At 46.7% G+C, this 26,159-nt stretch overlaps 1 protein-coding gene across 3 annotated transcripts in view; it reads right to left on the reverse strand.

Moving 5' to 3' along the window:
- HDGFL2 (HDGF like 2) overlaps nucleotides 1-26,159 on the reverse strand; it is a 945,069-nt gene that overhangs the window by 241,178 nt on the left and 677,732 nt on the right. For all 3 annotated transcript variants that reach the window (XM_069649364.1, XM_069649365.1, XM_069649366.1), the window contains exons 12-13: nucleotides 7,509-7,579; nucleotides 4,534-4,635 (exon numbers count right to left, since the gene is read on the reverse strand). In XM_069649364.1, coding sequence (XP_069505465.1) covers nucleotides 4,534-4,635; nucleotides 7,509-7,579 — 173 coding nt within the window. The remainder of the gene's footprint in view (nucleotides 1-4,533; nucleotides 4,636-7,508; nucleotides 7,580-26,159) is intronic.

Consider the following 26,159-nt stretch of genomic DNA (forward strand, 5'->3'; position numbering starts at 1 on the left):
ATGACCAATTCTAATCTCCTCCTGGTGCCAAGGTTTAAGCGTTCCATGTCGGGTGGGAACAGCTTTCCGGTTAAAGCAGCACAATATTGGAACTCCCTTCCACCTCCTTGCAGGGAGGACCTCCCCTACCACCTATTTAGAACTAAGACCATCCATTGGCTCAAGATTCATGACACCTAACAAGCTCTCTTGCTGCCCTGACACTCCACTACTATGTTTGTAAATATGTATATTTAGGTTGCCAACTGATCAGTGCAGATACCTTGTCACTAGACAACCGATGTATTGTAAATAGTATTGCCTATGTTGTATACTTCTGTAACCCATGCCTCTTCGGCGCGCGTTGTTTCTTTTTGGCATGTCCAGCATTGTAACCACGGCTGGACTTCTCTGCCCTGTATGTAAACAAGCTTTGCAATCCTCTTGTTGCCCCTGCGCCTTGCTACCCCTTGGGGTTAGGTGCGCAAAATAAATAAATAAAATACAAAATACAAATTAATGTCCCCAGCACCCTAGCAATTGAAGTCACCTGAGTGTAGGTAGTGTGTGTGTGCCATCCCAAAAGGATATCACTGACTTAGCGATAAGAGTGTATTTCATGAAGTGTATTTGAGTGTTACTATTATATTGCTCCCTTCTGAAGGCTTATTCTAACTGACTGATAAATAAATAATTGTTTATTCAAGAAACCTTGAGTGCAAGTTTATTTGAATACTTGTAACTGTAAATCTCTGTTCAACTCCACTACAGCTCACCTTGACCCCTCTTGAGATAAGCCTGACTGCTCAACACACTACCAAAACAGTGTAGTAGAGGCTTATACCAAAGGTTGTGTTACCTATACCTGTAGTCAGTTGTTTGTTTTTGTTCCCAGAGGGTACTGCACACAAACTATGCCTAACAGGGACAAAGACTGATATGCAAATGGATATTTGCCATCTGTGAACGGTACAGTGAGCAAAAAGCGACGGCTGCAAACTTTTAAAGTGAGAAAAACCCACATAACATGTTATCATGCCATGTTCTATCTGAAGAGGGGCGCCTGCTACCTTTTTTGAAAAAAAATTCCAAGGAACTTGGGGTTGGTCACCCTGAGTTACCTGGGGGAACCCAGACATGGACTACCTGCTCACTGTGCTCAGAGAGGCACAGCTCCAGCTCACTGATGAGGCCCAACAAGGCTGAAACACGTGTATGGTGTGGCTGTAGGTACTCTTATTCAGAAGGGAATTGCCATAGCGTTTCGGTGCTGGACTGCCCATGTGGGCGGGACAAAGACTGATATGCAAATGGTTATTTCCCATCTGTGAACGGTACAGTGAGCAAAAAGCGACGGCTGCGAACTCTCAAAGTGGGAATAAAACCACAGAACAGGTTATATGCCATGCTCTAACTGGAGAGGGGCCATTCCAGAGGGCGGAACTTGTAGAAGAAAGTTATCTACCTCCCACACTCTGGAAAAATATTTTACCTTCAGAGAGTTAGAGCCAGAGGACCGAAGGACTCTGGCGGGGAGGAATTTAGGGAAGGAAAGCTGGATGTAGAGAGGTTCCAGGCCCCAGGCAGCCTTGTCGATGATGCAAAGAGTCTTGAATTTGATCCTTGCGGTCACCGAGAGCCAGTGGAGCGATATCAGGGCTGAAGAGATGCGGTCCCGGGGCCCGAGGCCAAGGATAAGTCTTGCAGTCCTACTCTGGATTAGTTGAAGGGGGCTGTTAGGCAAAGTATGAATGCAGTACCCTATGAGAACACTACAAACAACTATGACTACAGGTATAGGCAACCCAACCTTTGGTATAAGCTTGTACTACACAGTTTTGGTAGCGTGTTGAGCAGCCAGGCTTATCTCAAGTGGGGTCAATGTGAGCTGCAGTGGAGTTACACAGATTCACAGTCACAGTTATTCAATTAAACACTTACACAAGGTTTCTTGCAAAAACAATTAATAATTTATCAGTCAGTTATAAAGCCTTCTCCAGAAGGGAGTAATTTAAACAGTAACACACAAATACACTGCAATACTGTACACTCTGAATCAGACAAGACCCTTTTGGGATGGCCCACAGACAAAATCTACACCCACAGGTGACTTCAGTAACAAGGGTACTGGGGACATTAATATCTTACTGTTGGCATTCAGAATATTCTTTAAAAGTAAGTAAAAGGCAAAAGTTAGAACACAAGAAATTTACAAATGTTCCTAAGCAGGGCAAATACTTTCAGATAGCACTTAGAAGAGTCATTCAATTCAATAGTCTAAGCCAAAGTCAATAGGCCAAAGTCTTTATATAGGATGCAGCACTTTAGGTAAGTAAATGGAAAGTCTTTGCACAAGTTCTTATGAGTCTTTGATAAAGAGAAGAACCAGATGTAGGGCCACAAGCTGATTAGACGTGCGAGTTACAGAAGTTACAAGCACTTCCACAGTAAGAGGTAAGTTCTTAGACTAGTTTTACAGTACCTTAGTAAAAAAGAAAAAGAGGCAGCTGAAGACTTCTGTTCCTGTACAGCTCTGCAGACCTCACTGTTCCTAGGCCTCAGTCGTGGGGACAAGAGGGAGGTCGTTGGGGGACTCCTGCACTGTACTGGCACTGTCAAAGCTGGCAACCGGCAAACTTTACTTTCAGTGGCTGTTTCATGTTTCAGCTCCTTGCGGTACAGCAAATAGCAATAAGCGCGGTTCCTTGCAGTCAAGGAGGACTTTCCTCACATCTGAGGTCCCGCACTCAACTGAGGGGGGGTCAGGCTTGGTCAGTCCTGCTTCGTGGGAGTCAGGAGGATCTTCCAAAAGCTTTAGGCCAGCTTAAACGCAACGCACACACTCTGGTGTCTCTCTCCCTGCCTCTACGGTTTCCTGCAGCAACCGTGAGGAAATTCAACCAGCTCCGAGATGGGTGTCCAGGTGGCTTACTTGGGAGTTGATTGGTCCCATCAACACAATGGGAGAAGTCGTCCTTGCAGGGCTTCTCTGTCAATGCAAACTTGGCGATTCGGACCAGCAGCAGGGCTTCAACGGTCCAAAAGTTGCAACATCCGTTCTCTTCAAGCTCTTCTTCGGTTCCTTCGTCCAGTGGTCAACTCTGCCTTCCAAGCCAAGAGACTCGCCTTTTATTCAGTGCTCTCCCATTCATTCCAGCCTAGTTGCCACTCACCAAGCAGGGTGGCTGTCCTTGCCGGACAGTCAGCCAATCTTCACAGAGTGCATTTGAGTCTCCTAGGAGACTAAGCACAGGGAGTTTCGGGCACCTCCCTCACTTCCTGCCTCTCCCAAACACTCTGGAGCCAGAGTCAAGTTTCACTCCGGAAGCCCGCCAAAGGCGAATGAAAAAAAAGACCAAAACTGGTTTGGCGCGCAGAGGAAAACTCTAGAAGGACCTTTCCACAAAGACCTGGTGAAAAAAGAAGACTAGGCACCATTTTAACAATGGCTAGATGCCATTTTGGAAAATAGGACTCCGGCGGTTAACATTACCGGGTCCGCAAACTGTTGCAGTAAATGTAAACCTTGGTAGTTCAAAATGAAACCACTGCCACCAGTCAGTCAATAGAAAAAATGTTAACAAAAGATGTTACATGAGCATTTAGACACAGGGATACAAAGTAACCCCTCCCACACTCTATTGTAAGATAGGGTGTGCTGGGTCTAGCAAGTACAATGCTAAGTAGAGTCAATTTCACTCTACTGCTCTGAGAAACAGTTTATCCCAGAGAAGGCATTTAAACTTTGGGAAATCTAAAAGACTTCCCTGTACCACTGCACTGAGGGTGTGGTGTGACAATTGTAAAAGATGATGCCTATGGAGTTTGTTAGACTGCATAACCAAAAAGTTAGAGGTAAAATTCACACAAAAATACACGAGAGAGTGGGAAAAATGGTCACACTCTCTCCAGGTTAAAAAAAACAAGTCCTCAAAATCCAGCAAAGTTGCTGGGCGTCTCAGTTAGCACATTTATGAGAATTCTCCCCGACGGGGGTGAAAGGAGGAAAGGCAGATTGAGGATGAGGCTGTTACAATAGTCCAGCCTCAAGAGAACCATGGCTCTGGAGACATTGAGCTTCTGGGGGAAGGCGAGGAAAAAAAGAATGCCCCTGCGGAGAAGCTGGACTTCTTGGCAAGGTCAGTGCTTTGTGGAGTCCAAGTGTGGAGCAAAAGGTGACCAAGGTTTTTTGCCTCACACGTGGGTGAAGGGAGGGGACCCATCGAGGCTTGCCAGAGAAGGGGCGTTTTGGGGGTGGAGAGTAAGGAGCAGGCAGCCCAATAAGAAGGATCTGTCTTACTGACATTAAGAAGGCAAAGCTCATTGGCAGAGCACCATGCCTGAATAGTCCGCTCTGAGCAAGGCAGTGGTAGAGGATGGCAGCTTGAAGGAGAGGGTGTGGGAGTCCAGGTTAGTGAGCAGGTCATTTAGAGATCGTTTTACACTGGCTTTCTGTCAAATGTTTGGGAGCAATGTTTGTTAATTCTTACAACTCTCCAGCTATTCTGCGGCCAATCAAGAAACAAATAGCCAATCAAGAAACAAGCCACCTACCTTTTTAAGGGTAGCCACCAGGTCTGTGTTCTTCTGGAGGATATGAGACGTAACCTGAAGACTTCCCAGCTCTTCCAACGTATCTAGGCACTTCTTAATGTCCTGCGAGGAGAAGGAACAAGTTCAAAACCTTCAACTAGATTTGTGCTGGATGATCATATGCAAGACTGCTCTCACCACTCAAAATATTTCATCTTTTGTTATGGGGAATCTGCCTTTGCAGCCAATATAAACACCAACTGTTTGGGCCGAGAGTTCACCAGGATATTCATATGGTGAACTGGCAGCCAATTCAAGAAGTGGTGTGGAGGGCAGTAACAGAAGGGAGTAAAAAGAGAATGGCTTAAAGAAATTTTGTAGGGCTCGTCAGATGAATCCTCCTTTGAAAACTTGTGTGTACACACACACACACACACACACACACGAGTAAAAAGGGGATTAAAAACAGGGCATAAATGTGGAATTTCACACAGCCTGCCTGATGGGTCCAACAAGGGCAACATGAGCAAGAAGTAAGGTTGCAAAACAATAAAACCAGGAAGAAAGGATTGCAACAAGGGAAGTGGGAAGAATTTATGGAACAGTCATACACCCCAGATAAATACAACTGAAAGCAAAACAGCTCTTCATCTACTTAAACATTTGTTTATGCTTACAAAAAGCCCACTAAACACTCACTGATTTGGCTTCAGTAGGCCCATATCTTAACCTGCATATATAGGTGGCAGATATGTATGATAGATTTCCCATGTCACCAATCAACTCCCTTCTGCTGCCCTCAGTAAAATATATTCCTACACATCCATTGCTTACAGTTTTTCCTAGAATATTTTCTGAGCATAACCCTTTCCTCAAAGCTGGGTTATTTATTTTTAAAAGCTCACTCACAGGTTTGCTAAAAAATAAATAAAATAAATCTCCATCTCATAGCCCCATGGTTTAGAAGGATTTCACATTAACTTTAACCAGTAAAGACAATTGTGTCAAACCTATGCTAACTAAATGATTTTATCATATCCAAAAGCCTGGAAAACAACAAATGCGTTCCATGGCCTAAGAATTACTAACAGCGCCCACGCCAATCAAAATAGTAGAGGAAATGGAAAGTCGTAATGGACAACGAACGCTAGAACCACAAATAAATGCAATAATCAATAAATGCCTCTTCCTCCAAAGCATGAACTCCCCGGGAGGATAGCTTAACAGCAACGTGCGCGCCTTGGAAGCAAGACGACACAAAGCAAAACAGGTTCGATCCCCGGGTCCGCACTTAGAAACCTCTGGGTGTTTAAGCGCGTTATAAATACTCAACTAAGACAACAAAAAAAAACTATGACGCAAAAAAAAAAACAATTCCTGTAACAGCGCCTCGATGCCCGCTGGCTGCGTGAGCATTTTAAAAAAAAAATGCAAAAATAAATTAACAAAAAGGATGCTACCATTCCTCTCCTTCACCCACAAAACGCTAACCATCTCCCTCATCATGACCAGAATAGACTACGCCAACACCCTATACCTCGGAATTCCAGAATACCTTCTGATAAAACTGCAGCACATCCAGAACGCAGTGGCAGACTTATCAAACTATCACGAAGGGACGGCATCTCTCCGGCGCAAGAATGCTGCACTGGCTATCAAACAACAAATCACATTCAAATTAATGGGCTTAACGCATAAAGCTATCCACGGACAGGGAGCAGAATTCCTACAAAAGAAAATCTACATTTACCAACAAACAAGAACACTCTGATCCAGCAACAACATTTTCCTGGAACCGAAACCACATGCAAGAAAGAAAAAAAAAATGGGGGAATCCTCATTCTCCCACCTGGCAGCGAACATCTGCAACTCCATACTGACCGAGAGACATTAGCAACATGAAGGATCACCTAAAATTTTGAAAACTACTTAAAACCAGGCTCTTCACCACAGAACCAGACGGAAACTAATAAAAACTACCAACCCCCCAAACAGACCACCGATCAAACAAAGCAACCAGTGCTTGAGAATCCTCTGGTGGGAAGGAAACTTGGGGTACCCGTATCACACACAGATCCCTGGCAAAGCTTTTCAGGGATAGGATGGGAACACCCTAGAATGCCCACATACTACGGGAATACAACCCCAGGCAAGTCAGTAATGGGCATACTTCCCACCCCCTGAACCCAGGGAACGCCTCTCGACCAGAAAGGGACCCCAACCCAGAAGGCCTGAGAGACTATGGCAGGCCTACCCAACCACAGAACCAACCACCTTAGATAACCACTACTATATGCCCGATAGATGGAGGAGATACTTCTCTGCCCAGACAGACCACTAAAAAGCTCTGAAGACAAGCAAAACCCTACAGGATTTGGGGAGTGACCCCCATGAAACACCATAATACTTGTCACTGGTAAGCCAACCATATTTATATACCCATTACTATAGACCTGATGGGTGAAGGAGGCACCCAGACAGCCCTGTAGATGAGCACAAACTGCACAGAATTCAGAGAGGGACCCCCATGAAAAACCACAATATAAAGCATAAGCAGAAGACGCTTAACTCATTTGTCTGAAGGAAGGAGATAAGATCATACAACCCACTAACCCAACTCCAACTTTCCACATACACCTTAAACTCTACACAAACACAACCACATCACACAGCAAAATCGCACATACTTCACTACACTAACAACAAAACAAGTCACAGACTCTCGCAACAGAACACAACAACCCACTGAGTGAGAACCCACACCTATGCTCCGCAAACAGTGTTAACTGAACTGAAGCGGTCAACAGCACATTACAGCTCTTTGAGCCCCGTCCCACTATGCCCTACTAACCCAACCAGTCAGCTTGCCTTTCCGAGCCGCCAGAGCACCAGGGGACTACTCTGGTTGCGATAGGCTGTGGTAAAAATGACCATTAATATTACTATATTCTTGATAGATTTTTATTGCAATACACGCCCCTACCATTTCTACTTACGGGGCTGTCCACTTTTAGAGCAAACTTGATATCGCTGTGGAGCTTCTGCAGTTTCTCTTCCACTGAAGGCTCTAGACACCAAAGAACGAAAACATAAGTGAGTTTGATCTACTTTAGAGTGACAGCTACATTCAGGAATGAAGGGTGTTGCAGCCAACGCACAGCTTCATAAGAAAATATACATGAATTGTGAATTTTAAAGGTTCACGTTTATAGACCAAAACAATTTTAGTAGAACTGGTCTCTGTTTAATTCCGAACATTTGAGCTCTCCTTTTTCCAACTTTGGAAGCCCCCTAAACTTTAGTGGAGGGACATTAACAGAAGTCTTCCTGCGGCTGTAACTGCATTCAGGATGTGCTGTATTTAGTAGCCCATTTGGCTACGTGGTCAGAGGAGCCCTCAGCACCCAACTGTCTGTGGGTGACTTCTCACCAACAAAATGTGTGTTGTAGGTTAGCGACAGCTATGCGATGTATATTTGGCTATACCACGCAGTAGTCCTTTAACTTAGTAGCCACTTGGCCCCATTGAAGATTCCTATACCTGCGAGACACACTGGACCTGAAATTGGAATTTCGGCTGCCTGGCTGGAACCAGAGTGGTGTGATCCTGCTGCTCAATTCGACTGGCTCCTTGATAGGACAGCTTCGCTCCGACGTCTGTAGCTGTACCCCCTCATGGGGCCATCCTGCTGGTTGCTCTGAAGTCTCTTCGTCCACCCCAGAGCCACCAAAGTCCCGTTTGAAATGGTCACCTCTGCTTCATCGCTGCTTCAGTCCTTCCGTCTTCATGGGTCACCTAACAGGAGTCCTGCTGCATGATAGACAATGTATTTTTTGTCCAGCCATCTCTCATGGCTCTGCCTGCAGACTCTGCAACTAGACTTGGCACTTCAACCAATAATGAATCCCAATGCCAAAAGTGACATCGGCACACACAACTTCAGGGTTTACCTCTGCAGCATCCATCTGATTGGAGGTCAAAACACACAGGCATGGTGCCCACTCTGCTGCTGGTCCTCTTCACCAAGGCTGTGGGGCTTTATATTCAGTCGATCTAAGACTTTTTAGGGTCCCCTTGATGTTTTGCTATTTCCCTCTATTTTTGGATCACTGACCTATTTTTGGTGATCATGCAGCCAATCTACCCTTGCTATTGAAAACCTTTTATAATCATTATGAATATTTAATCCTTGATCACCCATGAAGCCTCCAGGACCAGGAGGGCCTCTTAAACATACAATGTGTGCCCTAAGGTGATTAGATCAACCTACATTGGTTTTTGGAGGGCAGGCTGATGGAACTACTTAGTTCTGGATTCAATGGGGGTGCAAGCAGATTTACTGCCCTAGACATTGGGGTACCATCCCATTAGAAGTACTATTGTCTGGTTTTTATAAGCGCCTCCCTATGTTCAGGGGGTGCACTAGGTAAACCTAAATTATCACGGTGTCCATGTGGGCTCATTGTGAGCATATTCGTTTTGACTGATATAGAACGTCTGTCCTGGCCATATCCTGAGAGCATGGTCTGGGTTGAGTTGCAGATTCAGGAGCCAACCAGCTGGGTTGTCCTCCTAATCCGCTGTCACTAGGCCCCCTATGACTGGGGTGCTTACTTAGTCCAGCCCCTATGAGGGGTGTAAGTTAAGGGGAAACCGTGCACAAACTCAAATCTGTAGTGGAATTTTCAGAGGCATAATATGTACTTACCTGCTGGAGAATTTCTCAGTCTTCCATCTTTGCCGTATTTTAAGAAGAGATCTGGCCACAATGGCAGGAAGCTGTATCCTTGGCTGGTCGATTTGGGTTTTTGGCTCCTTGTAGTTTGTCCTGGGATGCCTCCCAACCTCATGCTCACTCCACTGGTGTGTCGAGTCAGGGTTTCATGCTGGTATAAAATACTAATAGGGTTTCCTGTCGTCCAGGGTTCAAGCTTTATGCAGGCTGGTCTCAACCGCATTCTCCCAATGGATTTCATTTGGGCTATTCTGATAAGCTGCCTTTTTTCTGGGGCTGTTGGTTTGCAAACCGACCTAGACCTCTTCATTAGGGTGTCTGCTAATCCTACCCTAGTATGTCACCAAATCCACACCAGTAGGGTAGAACCGAGGCATACCTGACTTTTTCCAATACACAGATTGCCTATTGACCTTTTAAAAAAATAAAAAATAAAAGTCTTTATTGATTTGATTGATTTGCATCTCAACAGTTTAGCCAAACATGGTCATTGTGCGTTACAACATTTAATACCAGGTGATCGCATAAAAACACTAACAACTTCAACTAGATCAAGAGGTCAGATCGTTGAGCATTATAAAAAACAAACAAAAAAAGAAAAAGCAGGTTACATTTGGTAGAGAAATTACAGTGCCCCAGGTAATCCATTCAGTTCTGCACAGGTCCCCCTTAGCTCAGCCGAATCGATCACTTTTGAAAGGCCATATTGAAGAAATTGGACTCAATTGAGAAAGAAGAAAAATTCAACTTCCAGAACATCTCCAAAGAAGAGCGTAATGCTCCATCTAATTTAAGAACAGCAAAGTGGTAATAAAACCGGCATATGAAGGCAGAGCCAGTGTTTTGAATATTGAAGATAACTATCAAACGGTGATATTGCTTCAGAAAAACAGAACACTATAAAATCCTTCCCGGGTGATCCAACGGATATACTCTGGGCTATCATCGCTAGTTTAGTTGAAGAAGCCGCATGTGAAGGACATATCAGCACAAAAGAAGCTGCATTCTTCTGTCAGAAATTTCCCAAAATAACTGCAAAGTACACAAGTAATCCCTCCACCAGGACACCCTTTAGTGGCTGGCATACAATCCATCTTGGAGCCTATCAGAATTAGCTGACTTTTTCTTGGTGTTAGGGAGAATTCTCGAAAATGTTTTAATTCCCTCTACTTTAGAGACCCCCAGCAACTTTGCTGGATTTTGAGGACTTGTTTTCTTTTAACCTGGAGAGAGCAAGACCCTTTTTCCCACCCTCATGTATTTTTATGTGATTTTATACACTGTTTCTTCTGGCTATGGAGTCTAACAAACTCCATAGGCATCATCTTTTACAATTGTGTCACAAAGCACCTTTAGTGCAGTGACACAGGGAAGTATTTCAGGTTTCCCAAGGTTTAAATACCTTCTCTGGGATAAACTACTGTTTCCCAGAGCAGTAGAGTGAAATTGACTACTTGGCATTGTACTTGCTAGAGCCAGCACACCCTATCTTACAATAGAGTGCTGGAGGGGTTACTGCGTATCCCCTGTGTCTAAATACTCATGTAACATCTTATGTGTTAACCCTTCCTCTCAGAATGGCTGGTGGCAGTGGTTTTGTAATGAACTACCATGATTTACCCCCACCGTGAACTGTTCACAGCTCCGGTAACTTTAAATCGCGGGAGCCAGGTTTTTCAAAATGGCGCAGAAGCCTCCTTTGTTAAAACGGTCCCCGGTCGTCTTTTTTCCCCCCCATGTCTTTGTGGAAAGGTCCTTTGAGTTTCTCTGCGCGCCAAACCAGGTTTGGTCTCTTTGTTCATTCGCCTTTGGCGGGCTTCAGGAGTGAAACCTGCCTCTGGCTCCTGAGTGTCTGGGGTAGGCAGGAAGTGAGGGAGGTGCCCGAAACTCCCTGTGTTTAGTCTCCTAGGAGATCCAAATGCACTCTGTGGTGATTGGCTGGCTGACTGTCCGGCAAGGACGGATACCCTGCTGGGTGAGTGGCAGCTAGGCTGGACTGAATGGGAGGAAACTGAATAAAAGGCGTGTCTCTTGGCTTGGAAGACAGAGTCGACCACTGGACGAAGGAACCGAAGAAGACCATGAAGACACTGGCTGCTGCAACTCTGGTTTGCCCGGTGAAGCCCTGCTGCAGGTCCAAAACGCCAAGTTCGCATCGACAGAGAAGCCCTGCAAAGACGGCTTCTCTCTTTGAGTTGGTGGGACCAATCAACTCTTAAGCCACCTGGATGCCATGCTCGCAGCTGGTTGCATTTTCCTCAGAGTGCTACAGGAAAAACGAATACCCAGCGAGAGGGACACCAGTTTGTGTGCTTGTCTACAGCTACCAGAATCAAAGTGCCATTTGCCAGCTTTGGACCAGTCCCCGTGCAGTGCAGGAGTCCCCCCGACGTCCTCCCTCTTGTCCCCATGACTGAGGCTCAGGAACAGCGAGATCTGCAGGAACTGCCAGGAACAGAAGTCTTCAGCTGCATCTTTTTCTTCATTGTAAGGTACTGTGAAAACCCGATCGAGTGAACTTACCTCACACTGCGGAAGTGCTTGGAACATTAGCAACTTGCAGGCCTAGTCAGCTTGTGACCCAACATGTGATTCTTTCTTTTACAAACTACTTCTGAGAACTTCAGCAAAGACTTTTCCATTAACTACCAGAACTGCTTTATCCTATACAAGACTTTAGCCCATTGACTTTGGCCTAACCTATTGCATTGAATCAACTCCTCTGGTGAACTCAAAACATTTGCACTGTCTAAGAATACCTGTAAGCCTTCGTTTTATTAACCTATGTCTTTTTGCTCCTACTTCGAAGTAGTTAAATGCCTCATAATCTTACAGGATCTAGTACTGAAGTATATTTGTGTGACATATGTTGAATTCTTCTATTGAATGTTTTCTAACTGACTGTGAAATAAATGTATAAGTGTTTGATCAAGAAACTTGGAAGGTAAGTCTATTTGAACACTTGTAATTGTAGACCTCTGTAACAGCATTAAAACTCACATTCCCTCTTGAGATAAGCCTGGCTGCTCAGCTCCTCTACCAAAAACGGTGTGGTACAGACTTATACCAAAGGTTGGTTTGGCTTACACCTGTAGTCTTAGTTGTGTGTAGTGGTCCCAAAGGGTACTGCTTATAAACTCTGTCTAACAATCTGTGCATCTCTTCTCTGACATACCCCAGATATGTGACCACAAGCTCCTCTCTGCCGTAGCCTTCAGTGTTTGGAGGCCGCACAGTAGCCTCGTTTAGAAGGAATAGGGAGGATTTGGCCCGGTTTAATACGAGTCCGGAACCCTCTCCAAAACTAGTGACTTCCTGTGTTAGCGGGGTTAGGTTGCTGGCGGGGTCCCTGATATATACAATCGCGTCGTTCGCGTAGTGATATTCGTTCCCTAGCTCCCCCGATCGCCAGGCCCCTGTGAGCATGAAATCTGCGCATCCGGGCCACCAGTACCTCCATTGCCAAAGCAAAGAGTAAGGACGACAGCGGGCAACCTTGTCTGGTACCCCGTCCCAGCTTGAAGAGGGGATTGCGTGCCGCCAGTGCCTATTTGAGCGCTCGCTCCTGCATACAGGAGCCGTACCGCTGACAGGTAGTATTCTGGGACCCCTATCTGGAGTAATAATTCGAATAAGTAGATCCATTCCACCAAATCAAATGCTTTTTCCATATCAAGCAGTGCTGCCACTGCTTGTATTTTAGGATCGATCTGAGCCAATATTACAAACTGCCGCCTAAGGTTCAAGGAGGTCGACCTCCCTGGGATGAACTCAGATTGGTCCATATGGATGATGTGCGATGTGTGGGAGCAGTCGATCCGCCAGCACCTTGGCGAACATTTTTGTATTAAGGTTCAGTAGGGAAATCGGGTGGTACGAGGAGCATTCAAGGGGGGCTTTTCCCGGTTTAGGAATTAGTGCCAAAACCTCACACATTGTGGGGGTGAGGTGCCCCACTGTCAGCCCCTCCTCCCACACCTCTAACATATGTCGAGCTACCTCAGGGCCCCATTCTTTTAAAGCTCTACAGTTATCCCATCTGTGCCAATGCCTTGGAGGAGGGTGCGTATCGCCCAGAGGATCTCATCAGCTGTGACAGGTACTGCTAGGGCCTCTGTTGCTTCGCTGCTCAACGCCTCCCACAGCGCACCCATCCATGATACTGTGCCCAGGTTCTCTAGGAAGTAGTTGTTGATCAGGCTGTGAACTTCGCTCTTGAGCGCTACGTCTGACATTGCCGCAGGCTTGAACCTCCAACGGGGGCAGGGCGTTGCTACGTTGCTATGTCTAGGCGCAGGGACCACAACACATGGGAATGGTCAGAGAGTTAGCGGGAGCAGTACACATTCCTATATCCGGTCAACAAGATAGGGGCAGACAAGGATGTAATCTAGCCTGGGCGAAGTGTTGTGAGCCGATGAGTGTTGCGAGTATTCCTCCCCTTCTGGCCTTAGTAGCCTCCAGATATCCTCCTGTTCTAGTACACTCATGCCGCTCGGGACCGCTTCCGCTGCCCTAGAGCGCAGTCTCTCCACCCCCCCCCCCCCCCGATTCATCTTTCTTTGGATCAATTATCACGTTGAGATCTCCTGCCCACACAATATTGGTGTTTAAGTACTTTTGACAGTGCCTAACCATGGTGTTAATAAACTTAAGGTCGTCCACATATGGACCATATATGTTTACCAGTGTGAGCATCGTGGTTCCCAAACTTCGAGATAATATATCTCCCCTGTGGATCAATTACAGTGTCATTTGTGCGAAACCCCAATGACTTGTGCACTAGTGTCATTACCCCCGCCGAGTATGCTGAATATGTGGTATAATATTTGCAGTTCCCCCAGTTTCTGGCAACCCTCTCATTCCCTTTCCCCATGAGGTGTGTTTCCTGTAGCATAACTATCCTAGCTCCATGCCGTTCGCAGTATTGTACCACCGTACGGGCTTTGCACGGATTGCTCGGTCACGTACACTCCAACTAATTACTTTATACGCCATAATTGGGATGAGGGCTGAATAAAAAAGGAAACTACGTCCCGTTTGCTCGACCATCCGGAACTCGGGCTTTTGGCCGAGTCAGTGAGATGCAAATCTTTTTGAAGTAACTTAATCTGGCACCCTGGAAACTACCCACCCCTCCTCCCCCCTCGTACGTAAACAGGCCCCATCCCAATCACCCCCCGCCCACACGGCCCATCCCCAACCTGCAGTGACTGGATCCCCCCCCCACCGGAAAACACTCAACAAGCACTTTGCCATTGGCTATGGCCCGGGGGTGCTGGACACTGCCGCCCAAGTGACCTCCACCTCTTCGGACTTTGAGGGGAGGACGTTAAACATAACACTGCTTTCTAATGCAGCCGGACAAATTAATTACATTTCCAGCATAAGTTTATCAAAACCCATCGGGGATGCCCCGTTTTTAGAATCAGTTTAACCAACATCCAGCCTGCTCAGGTATCATGAAGCTTCGGGAGCTACGTGAAGTCCTCGTCCTGTGCCGGATACATAATTTATAAGGTCCAGCTAGTCAGTTCGGCAAGGATTCGATGAAGTCATGTACGCCCCTTCGGTCATTGAAGAAGTGGGCCTGCCCATTGTGCTGAACCCTTAACTTGGAAGGGTATTGCATTTAGTATTAAATCGCTCGATCTCGTAGAGCTTTCTTCGCTGCCAGGAAGGACATGCAGGCTTTCTGGACTGTTGGGGTGAAGTCCGGATAGAAGGAAACTTTGACATTCTCATATGTGAGGTCCCTGAGTTCTATCACTTCGTAATATGGTATCTCGGTCCTGATAATTCAGAACACGTGCGATTATCGGCCGAGGGTTCTTTCCCGGTCTTGTATCGATTTGTGACACCCGTTGTCCCCGCTCCACCAGGAATTGAGATGACAGCGGAGGCCCGTGTAGAACATCTTTAATAAAAGGTCTCTATGAATACCTCCATGTTTTGTTGCGAGATTGACTCGAACCCCCACCACTGATGTTGTTTCTTCTTGACCTTGCTTCCAAATCTTCGTTCTTGTCCTTGATGTTCTTCACCTCACTGAGCAGCTCCCAGATTGCTTGCGTCTTCTCATTGCTCGTGTCTTAAAGTGCGCTCACCTGGAGTTCGACCTCGGAGGTTCTGCCACTTATCGTCTATGCGCTCTTGCATTCCGTTTACTTTGTATGCCATTCCGTCTAGCTTTGTATTAATGGAGGCAAAGTCCGATTGCATTTCGGCCAGCACCTGTCCCAGCTCCGATATTGGGGTGCTCACTCTCAGTTCCGCCATTGAGCTTGCATGAGGCTCTGCAGCCAATGTAGCAGGGGTTTCTTGGGGCTCCATTATCTTGCTGCTCTGTGTGGACGTTTTTGGGTGAACAGCAAGCAGGACTGCTGTTTGTTTCCTTTCGCCATATAGCCTCAGGTGGGATATGAAGTATCTGGAGTTAACGCCAGAGCCGCTTTGGAACCTGGTCTATTGGGCCCTTTAACATGGCCCGCACTTCCAGCCGCAGCTGAGGGATATGTAGTTCCTGCCGAGCCACCGCTGGTATCCGCTGACACTTCGCTGAAACGCCAAAGCGGTGTCCGTGGGAGAGAGCGTCCAGCACCCATCGGTCGGTGGAGATGTTTTCCCACACACTGACTTAGTTCGCCAGCCGGCCTCCCACCGGGGTTGGGGTCCGACATCTTGGCCGGTTCAATCCTGCATGGTGGCCTGCACACCACCCTGGGAGGCTTGGCAAAGACATTGGCCACCTGAGAAGGCCCTGGATACACCACTGTAAGCCTCCTGGGTCATGGAACGGGATGGTTGGCAGTACAAGGACTATCCTCTGCCAAAACCTTTCGATGATCTGCCAGACTTCCCTTCTGAAGAACGAAAGGACAGACGGTGCTGTTGCAGCATGCCCAGGGCACAGGTCGTCTGTCAATCTTGATGGCCTTTAGTGATTCAATGGCGCCCTTTCCAAAAAGATTGTCCCTGTCAAACAGCATGTCCAGGACCCTCGTCTGAATTTCCTGCCTACAGTTGGTGACCTTCAGCCAGCCATGACGATGACTGAGGCAGACCCCCGTTACCCATTTGGCGGAACCCCATGTCCGCAATGTCCAGGGCCACTGTGACTGCATGGTCCAACACCACCTCGCCCTCCCAAAGGATCTCCAGCGCCTTGACCCGTTTGCCTCGGGGAGGAATTCTAGGAGCTGGGCCATCTTGTACCATAAACTGCCAGTCGTACCGGGCCAGGATCGCTAAAGCGTTAGCCGCCTTCACCGTCGTAGCTGTAGAGTACATGACCTTTCTACCCACAGCATCCAACTTCTTCCCTTCCCAGTCCAGGGGAACAGAGGATTAGGATGATGGGTTAGATTACATCTTCCGTGCAGCCGCCAAGACCACCAAGTTTGGCAATGGTTGTGACCGCAGACACTTGGGTGCAGACTCCGGCGGCATCCAGTATTTCTTCTCCAGCCAGTCTTTTTGCTGCGGCGGGGTTCTTTAGCAGCGCCAGGCCCTCATCTCAGACGTCGTCCACGAGGGGCACCGCCAGAATGGTTGTCTTTTTTGCCTCCCAGCGCTGATACAGAAAACCCTCCGTCTCCATTGGCGTGAATGGGAAGAGATCTGATGCGCGTGCGACCATGGCGTGGAATGAACCCTCTTCGTCCGGTGGACCGGGGGTGGCGCAGGCCTTGGAGGCAGATGGATGGCGCCGCATCCTGTCTGTCGTCGCTGTCTACTTTCCCGTATCCCTGGGGGTGGGGCACATGTGGCAGTTGGTGAGGCGTCAGGTGCTGCTTCGTTTTCTTTTGCGGTGGTGTGCCCGGTGTCAATGGGGCCCATACCGGTGGTGCCATCGGCATCCTCTTCCGAATCTGACACCAGCGTGCGGAGAATCGTAAGAATGTCCTTAGACAAATCTCTTGGCATTGTTGGGGGAGCAGGCTTGCTGGGCACAGGACCTAAGTCGTCCTCGTCGCCCCCCTCCAGGGACTTCCTCTTCGACGTTCCTGTCACAGTCATCCCCAAAGTCCTCCTGGACCATGTGGATGTAAGCCATGTCTTCGTCGGAAGAAGAAATATCCATGCCGTGGAGCACTTCCACTCCCCTGTCCCCCTTTTTTGTGTCCAGAAGGGTCGGTCTCTGGCTTAGGGACAGCGTCCTCTTTTCTGGAGTCTTTTCCACTGCCTTGGCCAAAGCCTCCCGCCTGGGAGGAAGAGCCACTCTGGCCGCCGTTGTGGCACACTGGACTGGGTACGCCTCTTTCACCTTCGAAAGGGTGGCCGCTACCAACTTGATAGTATAGGACCACTTAGCCTGGACCACCTGAGCCTTCATGGGCAGGTCAGACACCTTACCCTGCAGCCTGTTCTCCTCTAGTTTCTCCCGCAGCGTCCCGGGGTAACGGACATCCTTTTCATAAGAAGAGCAATGGCTGGAGACGTAGGCTGATGAAGATGATTGCGCCCTGCTCTTCGTGAGACCCGCTTGCACAGCGACCCCCTACGGAAACGGTCTTAAAGAGCTTGGCCTGGTCTTGGACGGCGGCGTCCTCAAAGGACTCAAAAGTCAGTTCTTACTGGTCGGATTTGGGTGAGGCATGCCCCTGCGCTGATCCTTGATGGTGCGCTTAGTAAAGCCATGACGGATCTTGCAATCTTGTTCGTCGGGTGAAGACAAAGGCACTGGGAATGTTTGTCCTCCACGAATACATTCATTAAACCTCACCTGGTTCAGAGCTTTAAGAGGGAACCCCAGAACTGATCACCGGGAGAGTGGATCCTCTGGGACTTCAAAGGAATGTGGTACGAGTCAAATCCCCAAGTCTTTTCACAACGTCATCAAATTGGCCAGAACTTGATATATTGAATCGAAGTGATTTTACCGAACCCAAAAGGTTCAACTTTATTATTTTTTTTATTTCCCGCAAATATACATTTAGTATTTATTTTATTTATATTGCGCACCTAACCGAGAGGTAGCAAGGCGCAGGGGCATCAAGAGGATTGCAAAGCTTGGTTACAAAGGTACGCGGTCCAGCTGTGGTTACAGTGCTGGACGCGTAAAATAGAACCAATGCACGCCGTGGAGGCATACATTACAGCGATAAACAATGTAGGCAATATTATATACAAGATGCCGGTTGTCTCATGAAAGATATCTATGCCAAACAGATGACAACCTAAATGTACATATTTACAAACCTAGTGGTGTGGGGCATCAGGGCAACAAGAGAGCTGGCGGTTGTTATGTGTCGTGAGCCTTGAGCCAATGGATGGTCTTAGATCTAAATTGGCGGTAGGGAAGGTCCTCCCTGCAAGTAGGAGGAAGGGAGTTCCAGAATTGTGCTGCTTTTACCGGAAATCTGTTCCCTCCAGACTTTGTACGTTTAAGCCTAGGCACCAGAAGGAGATTAGAGTTGGCCATTCTGGAGCGGCGAGAGGAAGTAGGTCTGCTGAATCTACTGATAAGGTATTGAGGAGCTGCTTGGTGGAGACATTTGTGAGTCAGGGATACCGATTTGAGGAATATTTTGTCTTCAGTGGATAGCCAATTGACGGATCTTCTAGAGTCAGAAATGTGGGCTTTCTTCGGGATACTGAGGGCCGCTCTTACGGCATTATTTTGAAGGATTTGTATTTTGTTAGTGATATATTTGTTGCAGCCTACATATGGTGTTGCAATAGTCCAGCTTGGACAGGATCCACGCCCTGGCTAGTGTGATGCAATTGGATGGAGAGAGAAAAGGTTTAGCTGCACTGATGAGTTAGCATGTATAGGATGTGGCGGAAGCCATGGCATTAACTTGTTTTTTGAAGGTGAGAGTAGAGTCTAGGTAGAAGCTGAGGTAGAAAGTTATGTGGCGATCTCAGAATGAGGAGTTCTGTTTTGTCATCATTAAGGCATAGACTGTGAGGCCATCCATGCCTGAATGATGAGGTACACCCTATTGACGAAGACCAAATCCTTGTCATAATCCCCCATCAGCGGGATGAGGATCTGGGTATCATCGGCATAATTGGTGTAGGTGATACCCAGACCATCTAGATCATCAAAAAGGGGCTTAGTGAATATGTTGTACAGTGTCGGGGAAATGCATGATCCCTGGGGCACGCCACAGGTGATGGGCGTTGGGTCAGCTGCTGCTAGTAGGGAGAAGACTCATTGTACGGTTATTTAGAAAGGATTGGATCCAGTCGGTAGCCTCTTAAGAGAAGTGGGCTGCTTTTTGAAGGTGATCACATAAGATCTCGTGGTCAACCAGGTCGAAGGCAGCTGAGAGATCAAGAAGTAGCAATAGTGCACTCATGCCCCGATCCCTCAGCTCATCTATCTGTGCCTTAAGGACTATGAGTGCAGTTTCGGTACCATGTTGAGACCTGAAGCCCGATTGTCTGACTCCTAAGAGCTGGAAGTGCTCGAGGTGGTGTTGGATTTGTTGGTATGCTACTTTGTCCATGATTTTAAGAAGGAATGATACTTTGGTGATAGGGCGGTAATTAGTGGGAGTGGAGGGGTCTAGATTCGTTTTTTTGAGCAAGGGGAGGACCCATGATTGTTTGAGATTGTTAGGTACGGTGCCTGATGTGAATGACGCATTTATTAGTTTTGTTAATAAATGGTGCTAGAGCACGAGCCGCATCCTTAATCAATTGTGCAGGACATAGGTCCCCATGGCAATTCGATGGTTTGAGATTGAGAATGACCTTGTCTACCTTTTTGGTAGATACTCTGTGGAAGTTAAATTGGGGATTGTGCACAAGGGGGTGTGTCTGAGTAGGGAGAGTCTTTTTAGGGGCGAGACTACTGGGCTTAGTAGAAGAGAGGAGGGAATCTTTTTTGGAGTTTATCTTTGTCTTCAGAGAGGCGATTTTGTTGGCTAAGGCATTTTGTATACCCGTGCACCAGTTTTTGTCCTTGAGGCACGAGTCAGGCGCTTGGACAGGAGATTCAACCTCTTTTAGTATAGTAAAGAGCTCTCTGGTGTTAGATTTGGCTTGTAGGATTCTGGTGCTGTAGGACGTTTGTTTGGCCAGGATAATATCTTTTTTGTATTGGGAGGCTAGTCTACTTAGGTTATTCTTATTTTTTTCCGAGGGATGTGATCTCCAGATTTTTTCGCAGCGTCACTTTTCATGTCTGAGGGCTTTAAGATGGGGGGAAAACCAGGAGTTGATGTGTTTTCTAGGTTTGCTCTTTTTCAGTTGCAGTGGGGCTATGACATCAAGAGATGAGAGCATGACTTTGTTGTATATCTCTACCATCATAGCGGGATCCGTGTGATCCGGGATGGCGTTCAAGGTCGGTGCGATCAATGGGATCAGATTTTCAGGGGTAATGTTCTTTTTATTTCTAGTTTGGACAGCTGGAGCTACACTGTCAATTTGATCTGGTGTCTCCTCTAGGATAAATGAGATCAAGTAGTTATCTGTCCAAGGCTGTGGAAGTATAGAGGAGATCAAGACTGGGCAATTGTTTACAGCTAGCCAGTCCAGAGTTCTACCTTTGGTATGAGTAGGATCCGTGATCTTCTGGGTAAAGCCCAGTTCCTCTAAGGTATTATTCATTGTTATGGCATTAGCATCTGCTGGGTCACTAAAGCATAGGTTAAAGTCTCCTAATAAAATGCTTTGTGAGGAGTTCTTGAGATTATTGGATAGGATATTTGCAAGGTCTTCTTCAAATGACCCTAGAGGACCAGGTGGTCGGTAAAGAAGGTTAATGGAGATGGATTGTGTGTTGGATATGGTTAGTTTAGCAGTTAAGGATTCGCAAGATCCTGCATTGGGAGGTGTCTCAATAGTCAGGGGGAATTTAGTTTTAGCTATAATGACAAGACCTCCGCCTCGAGAGGTGGTACGATCAAGTCTTAGTAGAGTATAGTCATCTGGAATGGCTAGCATAACTGCAGGGCCTGCTGTTGGGTGTAGCCAGGATTCAGTAACAGCTAAGAAGTCCAGGTCTTCATTGTAGAGTAGGTCGGCAATGTCTGTTGCGTGGGCTACCATGTGGGGGGGAGACTCCCCACAGCCCCCCACCTTACCCCTATATATTTTTTATATACTTTACCCCCCCCCACATATATATATGCAGGAAATTGGGGGTCAAACTTTTGGAAGTCGAACTTTTGGGGTTAGGTAAAATTGTTCTAAACCGATATATTAGGCCATTCTATTCATACAGGCCTCAAACATCTCCCATGTCCATTTAGAAGAGTCTGGTGGTGGAAAGGGTGTTGGGTGCTGAAGTAGGGCCTTAAGGAGGGAAGGGAGGCAGCAGAAAAGACTTTAGGCGAAGAAGGGTCCTTCCTGGGGTCCAAAACAAGCCGATTAGCTTCAAAAAGCTTCTCCCATAGCTTTGGAAGCCTAATCGAGTGGCCCCATTTCGGCACATCTTTAGGCGCTACCGCAGCTTTTGGCGCAGCCATGTCTTTGGAAGCCGAAGATTTAGAAGAGGCACTCGCTACAGAAGTAGCTTTACCTCTGTGTATAGATCGTGAATGCGGTAACGCAGAGGGAATCGAAACGCTAGGATCAGAAGGCCCAAACGAAAGATTTGTCGGGCCTGCGGGCGTAGAAACTTTCCCTGACCCATCCGCCAGGGAGAGTTTGGGGTTGTGTGCTTTGAAACATGTGGTGCGGGAGTGTCCAGGTCGCAGGGATGTGACTTCCCCAGAGCACTGCCAATGGCATGCCTGTCGGGGCCAGAGACGGATATGTGGGAGCGCAAGTGCTCCACCGCATGGTCAACAGCCTCCGAGTCGGAGCCGCGGATGCCAAAAGATTCCTCGTCTGAGGCGCCAGTGGGGGGAGACGCTCAGTGGGTGGCTTACGCCATGCAGGCTATTCGTATGACTGTCTTTCAAAGTTTTTGGTAGAAAGAGTTTACAGGCTTTGAACAAGCGTTCGTCGTGATCACGAGGGAGACCCTGATTGCATTGGGCGTCTTTCCAAGGGAATTTCCCCATTACAAGACGGGCAAAATTTTAATTGAGTCCTCTCCAGAGCAGAGGGAAGTGGTAGCCAGACCATGAGAAAAAGGAAGAGAAGGGGTAAGAGAAAGGCATTATCAAGGGTGAAAGTATGAACAGGGCCCCACTCTCCATACTGTGAAGGCCAAGGCCACACGGTAAACAGTCACAGAGAAGCCCAGGATGAAATGTCAGCAGACAGGACCAAGCATCGAACAGCAGTCGAGGGTCGAAGACAAAGTGAACCATCGACTATTAGTAGAATTATCGACAGTTTAAGAATGCAATATAAACTTGTACGAGCTCTACATTTTGTACCACCAATTAGGTAGGCTGAGAAAAACAATCTGGTGTTACTCTCCCTGGCTATACGGTTTTCAGCAGCAATTCTGTGGAAATTCCACCAGCTCCGAGATGGATGTCCAGGTGGCTTACTTTTGGAGTTGATTCTCGGTCGATATGAATTTTGAGTTTCAGCACAGCAGCAGGGCTTCACCGGGCAAACCAACAGTGCAGGAGTTGCAGCAGGCATCCTCTTCAAGTTCTTCTTCAGTTCCTTCGTCCAGTGGTCGACTCTGCCTTCCAAGCCAAAAGCCTCGCCCTTTTATTCAGTTCTCTCCCATTCATTCCAGCCTAGCTGTCAGTCAGCAGGGTGGCTGTCCTTGCCAGTCAGCCGGCCAATCACCAGAGTGCATTCGGGTCTCCTAGGAGACTAAGCACAGGGAGTTTCAGGCACCTCCCTCACTTCCTGCCTACCCCAGACACCCTGGAGCCAGTGGCAGGCTTCACTCATGAATCCCGCCAAAGGGAAAGTGACCAATGAGACCAAACCAAGTTTGGCGCGCAGAGTAAATCTCAAGAAGGACCTTTCCACAAAGAAATGGTGAAAAAAAGAAGACTGCGGCCATTGTGACAAAAATGGCCCCCTTGCGTGCTTTACTTCAGCTGCAAACGCAGTCCGCAGTAAATGCACACCACGGTAGTTAAAACGAAACCACTGCCACCAGCTTCTCAGTGAGGAAAGGGCAACATAGAAAATGTTACATAAGAAGCTAGACAAACTGGATACTAGGTAAACCCTTCGGACACCCTATTGTAAGATCGTGTGTGCTGGGTCCAGAAAATAAAAGTAAAGTCAATTTCACTTTACTGCTTTGGGAAACAGTTTATACCAGAGAAGGGAGTAGTTTCTTACCTGTAACTCCATTTTTCCAGCGTTGGTATCTTTCATGGATTCACATGCTGTGAATATTTTGCCGTCGTCAGGCTGGGAAATAGTCACAGCATGTGAATCTATGAAAGATCCAATGCTGGAGAAGGTAATTAAACCTTTGGAAATCTGAAAGACGTCACTGCTCTAAAGGTGCTGTGTGACAATGTAATAGATGATGCCTATGGAGTTTGTCAAACTCCACAACCAAAAGAAACAGTGTACAAAGCACATTAAAATACGAGAGTGGGAAAAAGGGTCTCACTCTCTCCAAGTTAAAAGAATCAAGGCCTCAAAATACAGAAGTTTCCGAGGGTCTCTAAGGTGGAGGGTATTCGCACATTTCCTAGAATTCTCTTTAACACCGCCTCGCATTACTGCCCCGCCCCCCAGCATCTCTTTGAACTGTCATGGCATGCATGAGGTATTGGGGCAGAGGACTGCGTCGAGGCAGAACCGCTGGAGGCGAGTTTCTGCTCCACATGCCCATACTTTGATTAATGTTTGGCGAAGGCTTTTGGGTTGTGTGCTCATGTTTATGTCCGTGCGTGGTCTCCATAACGATGCAGTCAGCATGCCTTTCAGAGGGGGGGGTGGAGCGGGGAATGAGGGACTGGCACCTGGGAAGTTACAGCTCCCGATTGATCTTCAGTGTCACTGTGCGCTAAACACCTCCTCCTCCCAAGACTGCTCACTGCCTTCTGGCACTCCGATTGCAGCCTCAGCCTGCATGGCTATGGACGCCCAACTTTTCGGACATCGGTCTTTGAAGGGCAAAAAAGCTGGCACACCTTAAGGGTATCCTTCCAGGGATACTTCCTATGGCAGGAGAGGCAGAATTTACAAAGAGTTTTACATAAGGGAAACGTGTAAAGGTGTAAGAAGAAAAGAGGGGAAGTGAAAGGGTAGGCCTTTCTCTAAGGACACGTGGAATGTGACAAACACACCCCACCCCCTTTTCACCAGACTGTATAGGCCAATGCCTGAGGTAGACTGAAGCAGTGACTGTGGTCGACAAGGAGGCTCTCAGCAATGTTCTTTGTCCGTCAAATACGCCGTCAAAAAGAAAAAACTGTTAGTCGAAGGCAATACTGTTAGCAATAACTATGAGCAATAAGGCTCCAAGCCACAAGCTCTGCAACTTTCGACCGTCCACTATGGTAGAAAAAAAAAACAATCTGAGGGACTTTGACAAATGAAGGCCCATGGGTACTATGGACGTCACACTAGGGATAGTGTTAGGACAGTTTTTCTGAAGTCCAACTAAGGGCTTATTAAAACCATTCAACTGAGGCAATTCAAGACTCCACTCTTACTATAAAGCTGTACCACCTGAGTTAATGGTAGCGTAGACAGAGCAGCCAGGCTCATCTTAGGAGGGAGAGATGGCTGTAGAATCAGTACAAATGAAATTCTAAAACAAATGGTCCAAATGAAACACAAAAACTACGTATTATAAAAGGATTTATTTAAATACAGGTAGTCTCAGATAAATCTAGAAGTAAATAAGTACTATCACACATATGTAATTACAATTATCAAAACACAACACTATGCTTGCAGGTGCACCGACCAAAGCATATAACCTTATTTGGAACACCCAACTGTAGTTCTAGGGAAGTCAAACCCTTTCATACACATTCAGTATAGGTCACACCTATTCTTGGTGAGTAAAAACCAATGGTTACTTTCACAATTACATTCAGCAATACCAGGGCAGTAGACCCTACCAGTTGTAAAGTGACTCACGGTACAAATCACGTCAAATGGACAATACAGTTTTTGTGAATAGTGGAACACTTTTTCCAGGTACAGTAAAAAAAGCTATAACTACATTTGTGATAAAGGTTATACTAGGTGAGTAAAACTTAATGTAATATTCAATTACAGGCTCTTTTTAGATTAGTGAAACAGATTGAGATAAGCAGTAACTCTTGTAACTTAATTTTGGATGGCACACAGCTAACTAAAGGTAAGTAAAACTTTTACCTCGCAATGAAATCCAGGTTAGATCTTTCCCAGCTATACAAGTACCTTATGTATGATTTATGAGGAACAGTTAACACCAAATACTCTGAGTCCGTCTACAACAGCACAGGGAAAGCAAAACTTAAAGTTACACTTTACGGAATTACTAAAAGTTCATCTAGGTAGACAACAACCTCATACAGACTTATTCTGGACAGGCCAACAGCAAGTCAGGGCAAGCGAAACCCAGTTGGGGGACACTCATACAATTATCCTCACAGGAATAATCTGGTGAAACCAACATTACTTTTGGGTAGAGGCACAACCTAATCACAGGTAAGTAATAAACCTTCACATCTACTTTCTATTAGAATGGCAAAACGGTTTCCAAGGAAAGAAAGATGTTAACCATACTTTTAAGTATAGTGCATCACACATCCAAGCGAAGTAAGAACTTTTGTAACAGTTGACTTAGAATTACAGTTCCCAACCAACTCTTTACAAGTAAGTAACTTTTAAACACGTATTCCCTTTTCTAGGCAAAAGGCACAATCCCGTAAAAGTCTTTCCCTTATTCTTGGAGCATGGTTGTCAGAGTTCCTCAGGAAGACTGAGCAAACAGGTGAGTATTTTATGTTAAGAGTTAGAAGAGGGTCCAGGGGCTTCACAGAAGACACCCTAGCAGGATTCTAGCAGTGGGACTGGGTGCACTGCACATCACAGATACCACCACACAACTATTCAGGAATCCCAAGAGACTTCAGG

This window comes from Ambystoma mexicanum, chromosome 1p (genome assembly GCF_040938575.1).
Source record: "Ambystoma mexicanum isolate Mex_15411 chromosome 1p, UKY_AmexF1_1, whole genome shotgun sequence".
NCBI lineage: Eukaryota > Metazoa > Chordata > Amphibia > Caudata > Ambystomatidae > Ambystoma > Ambystoma mexicanum.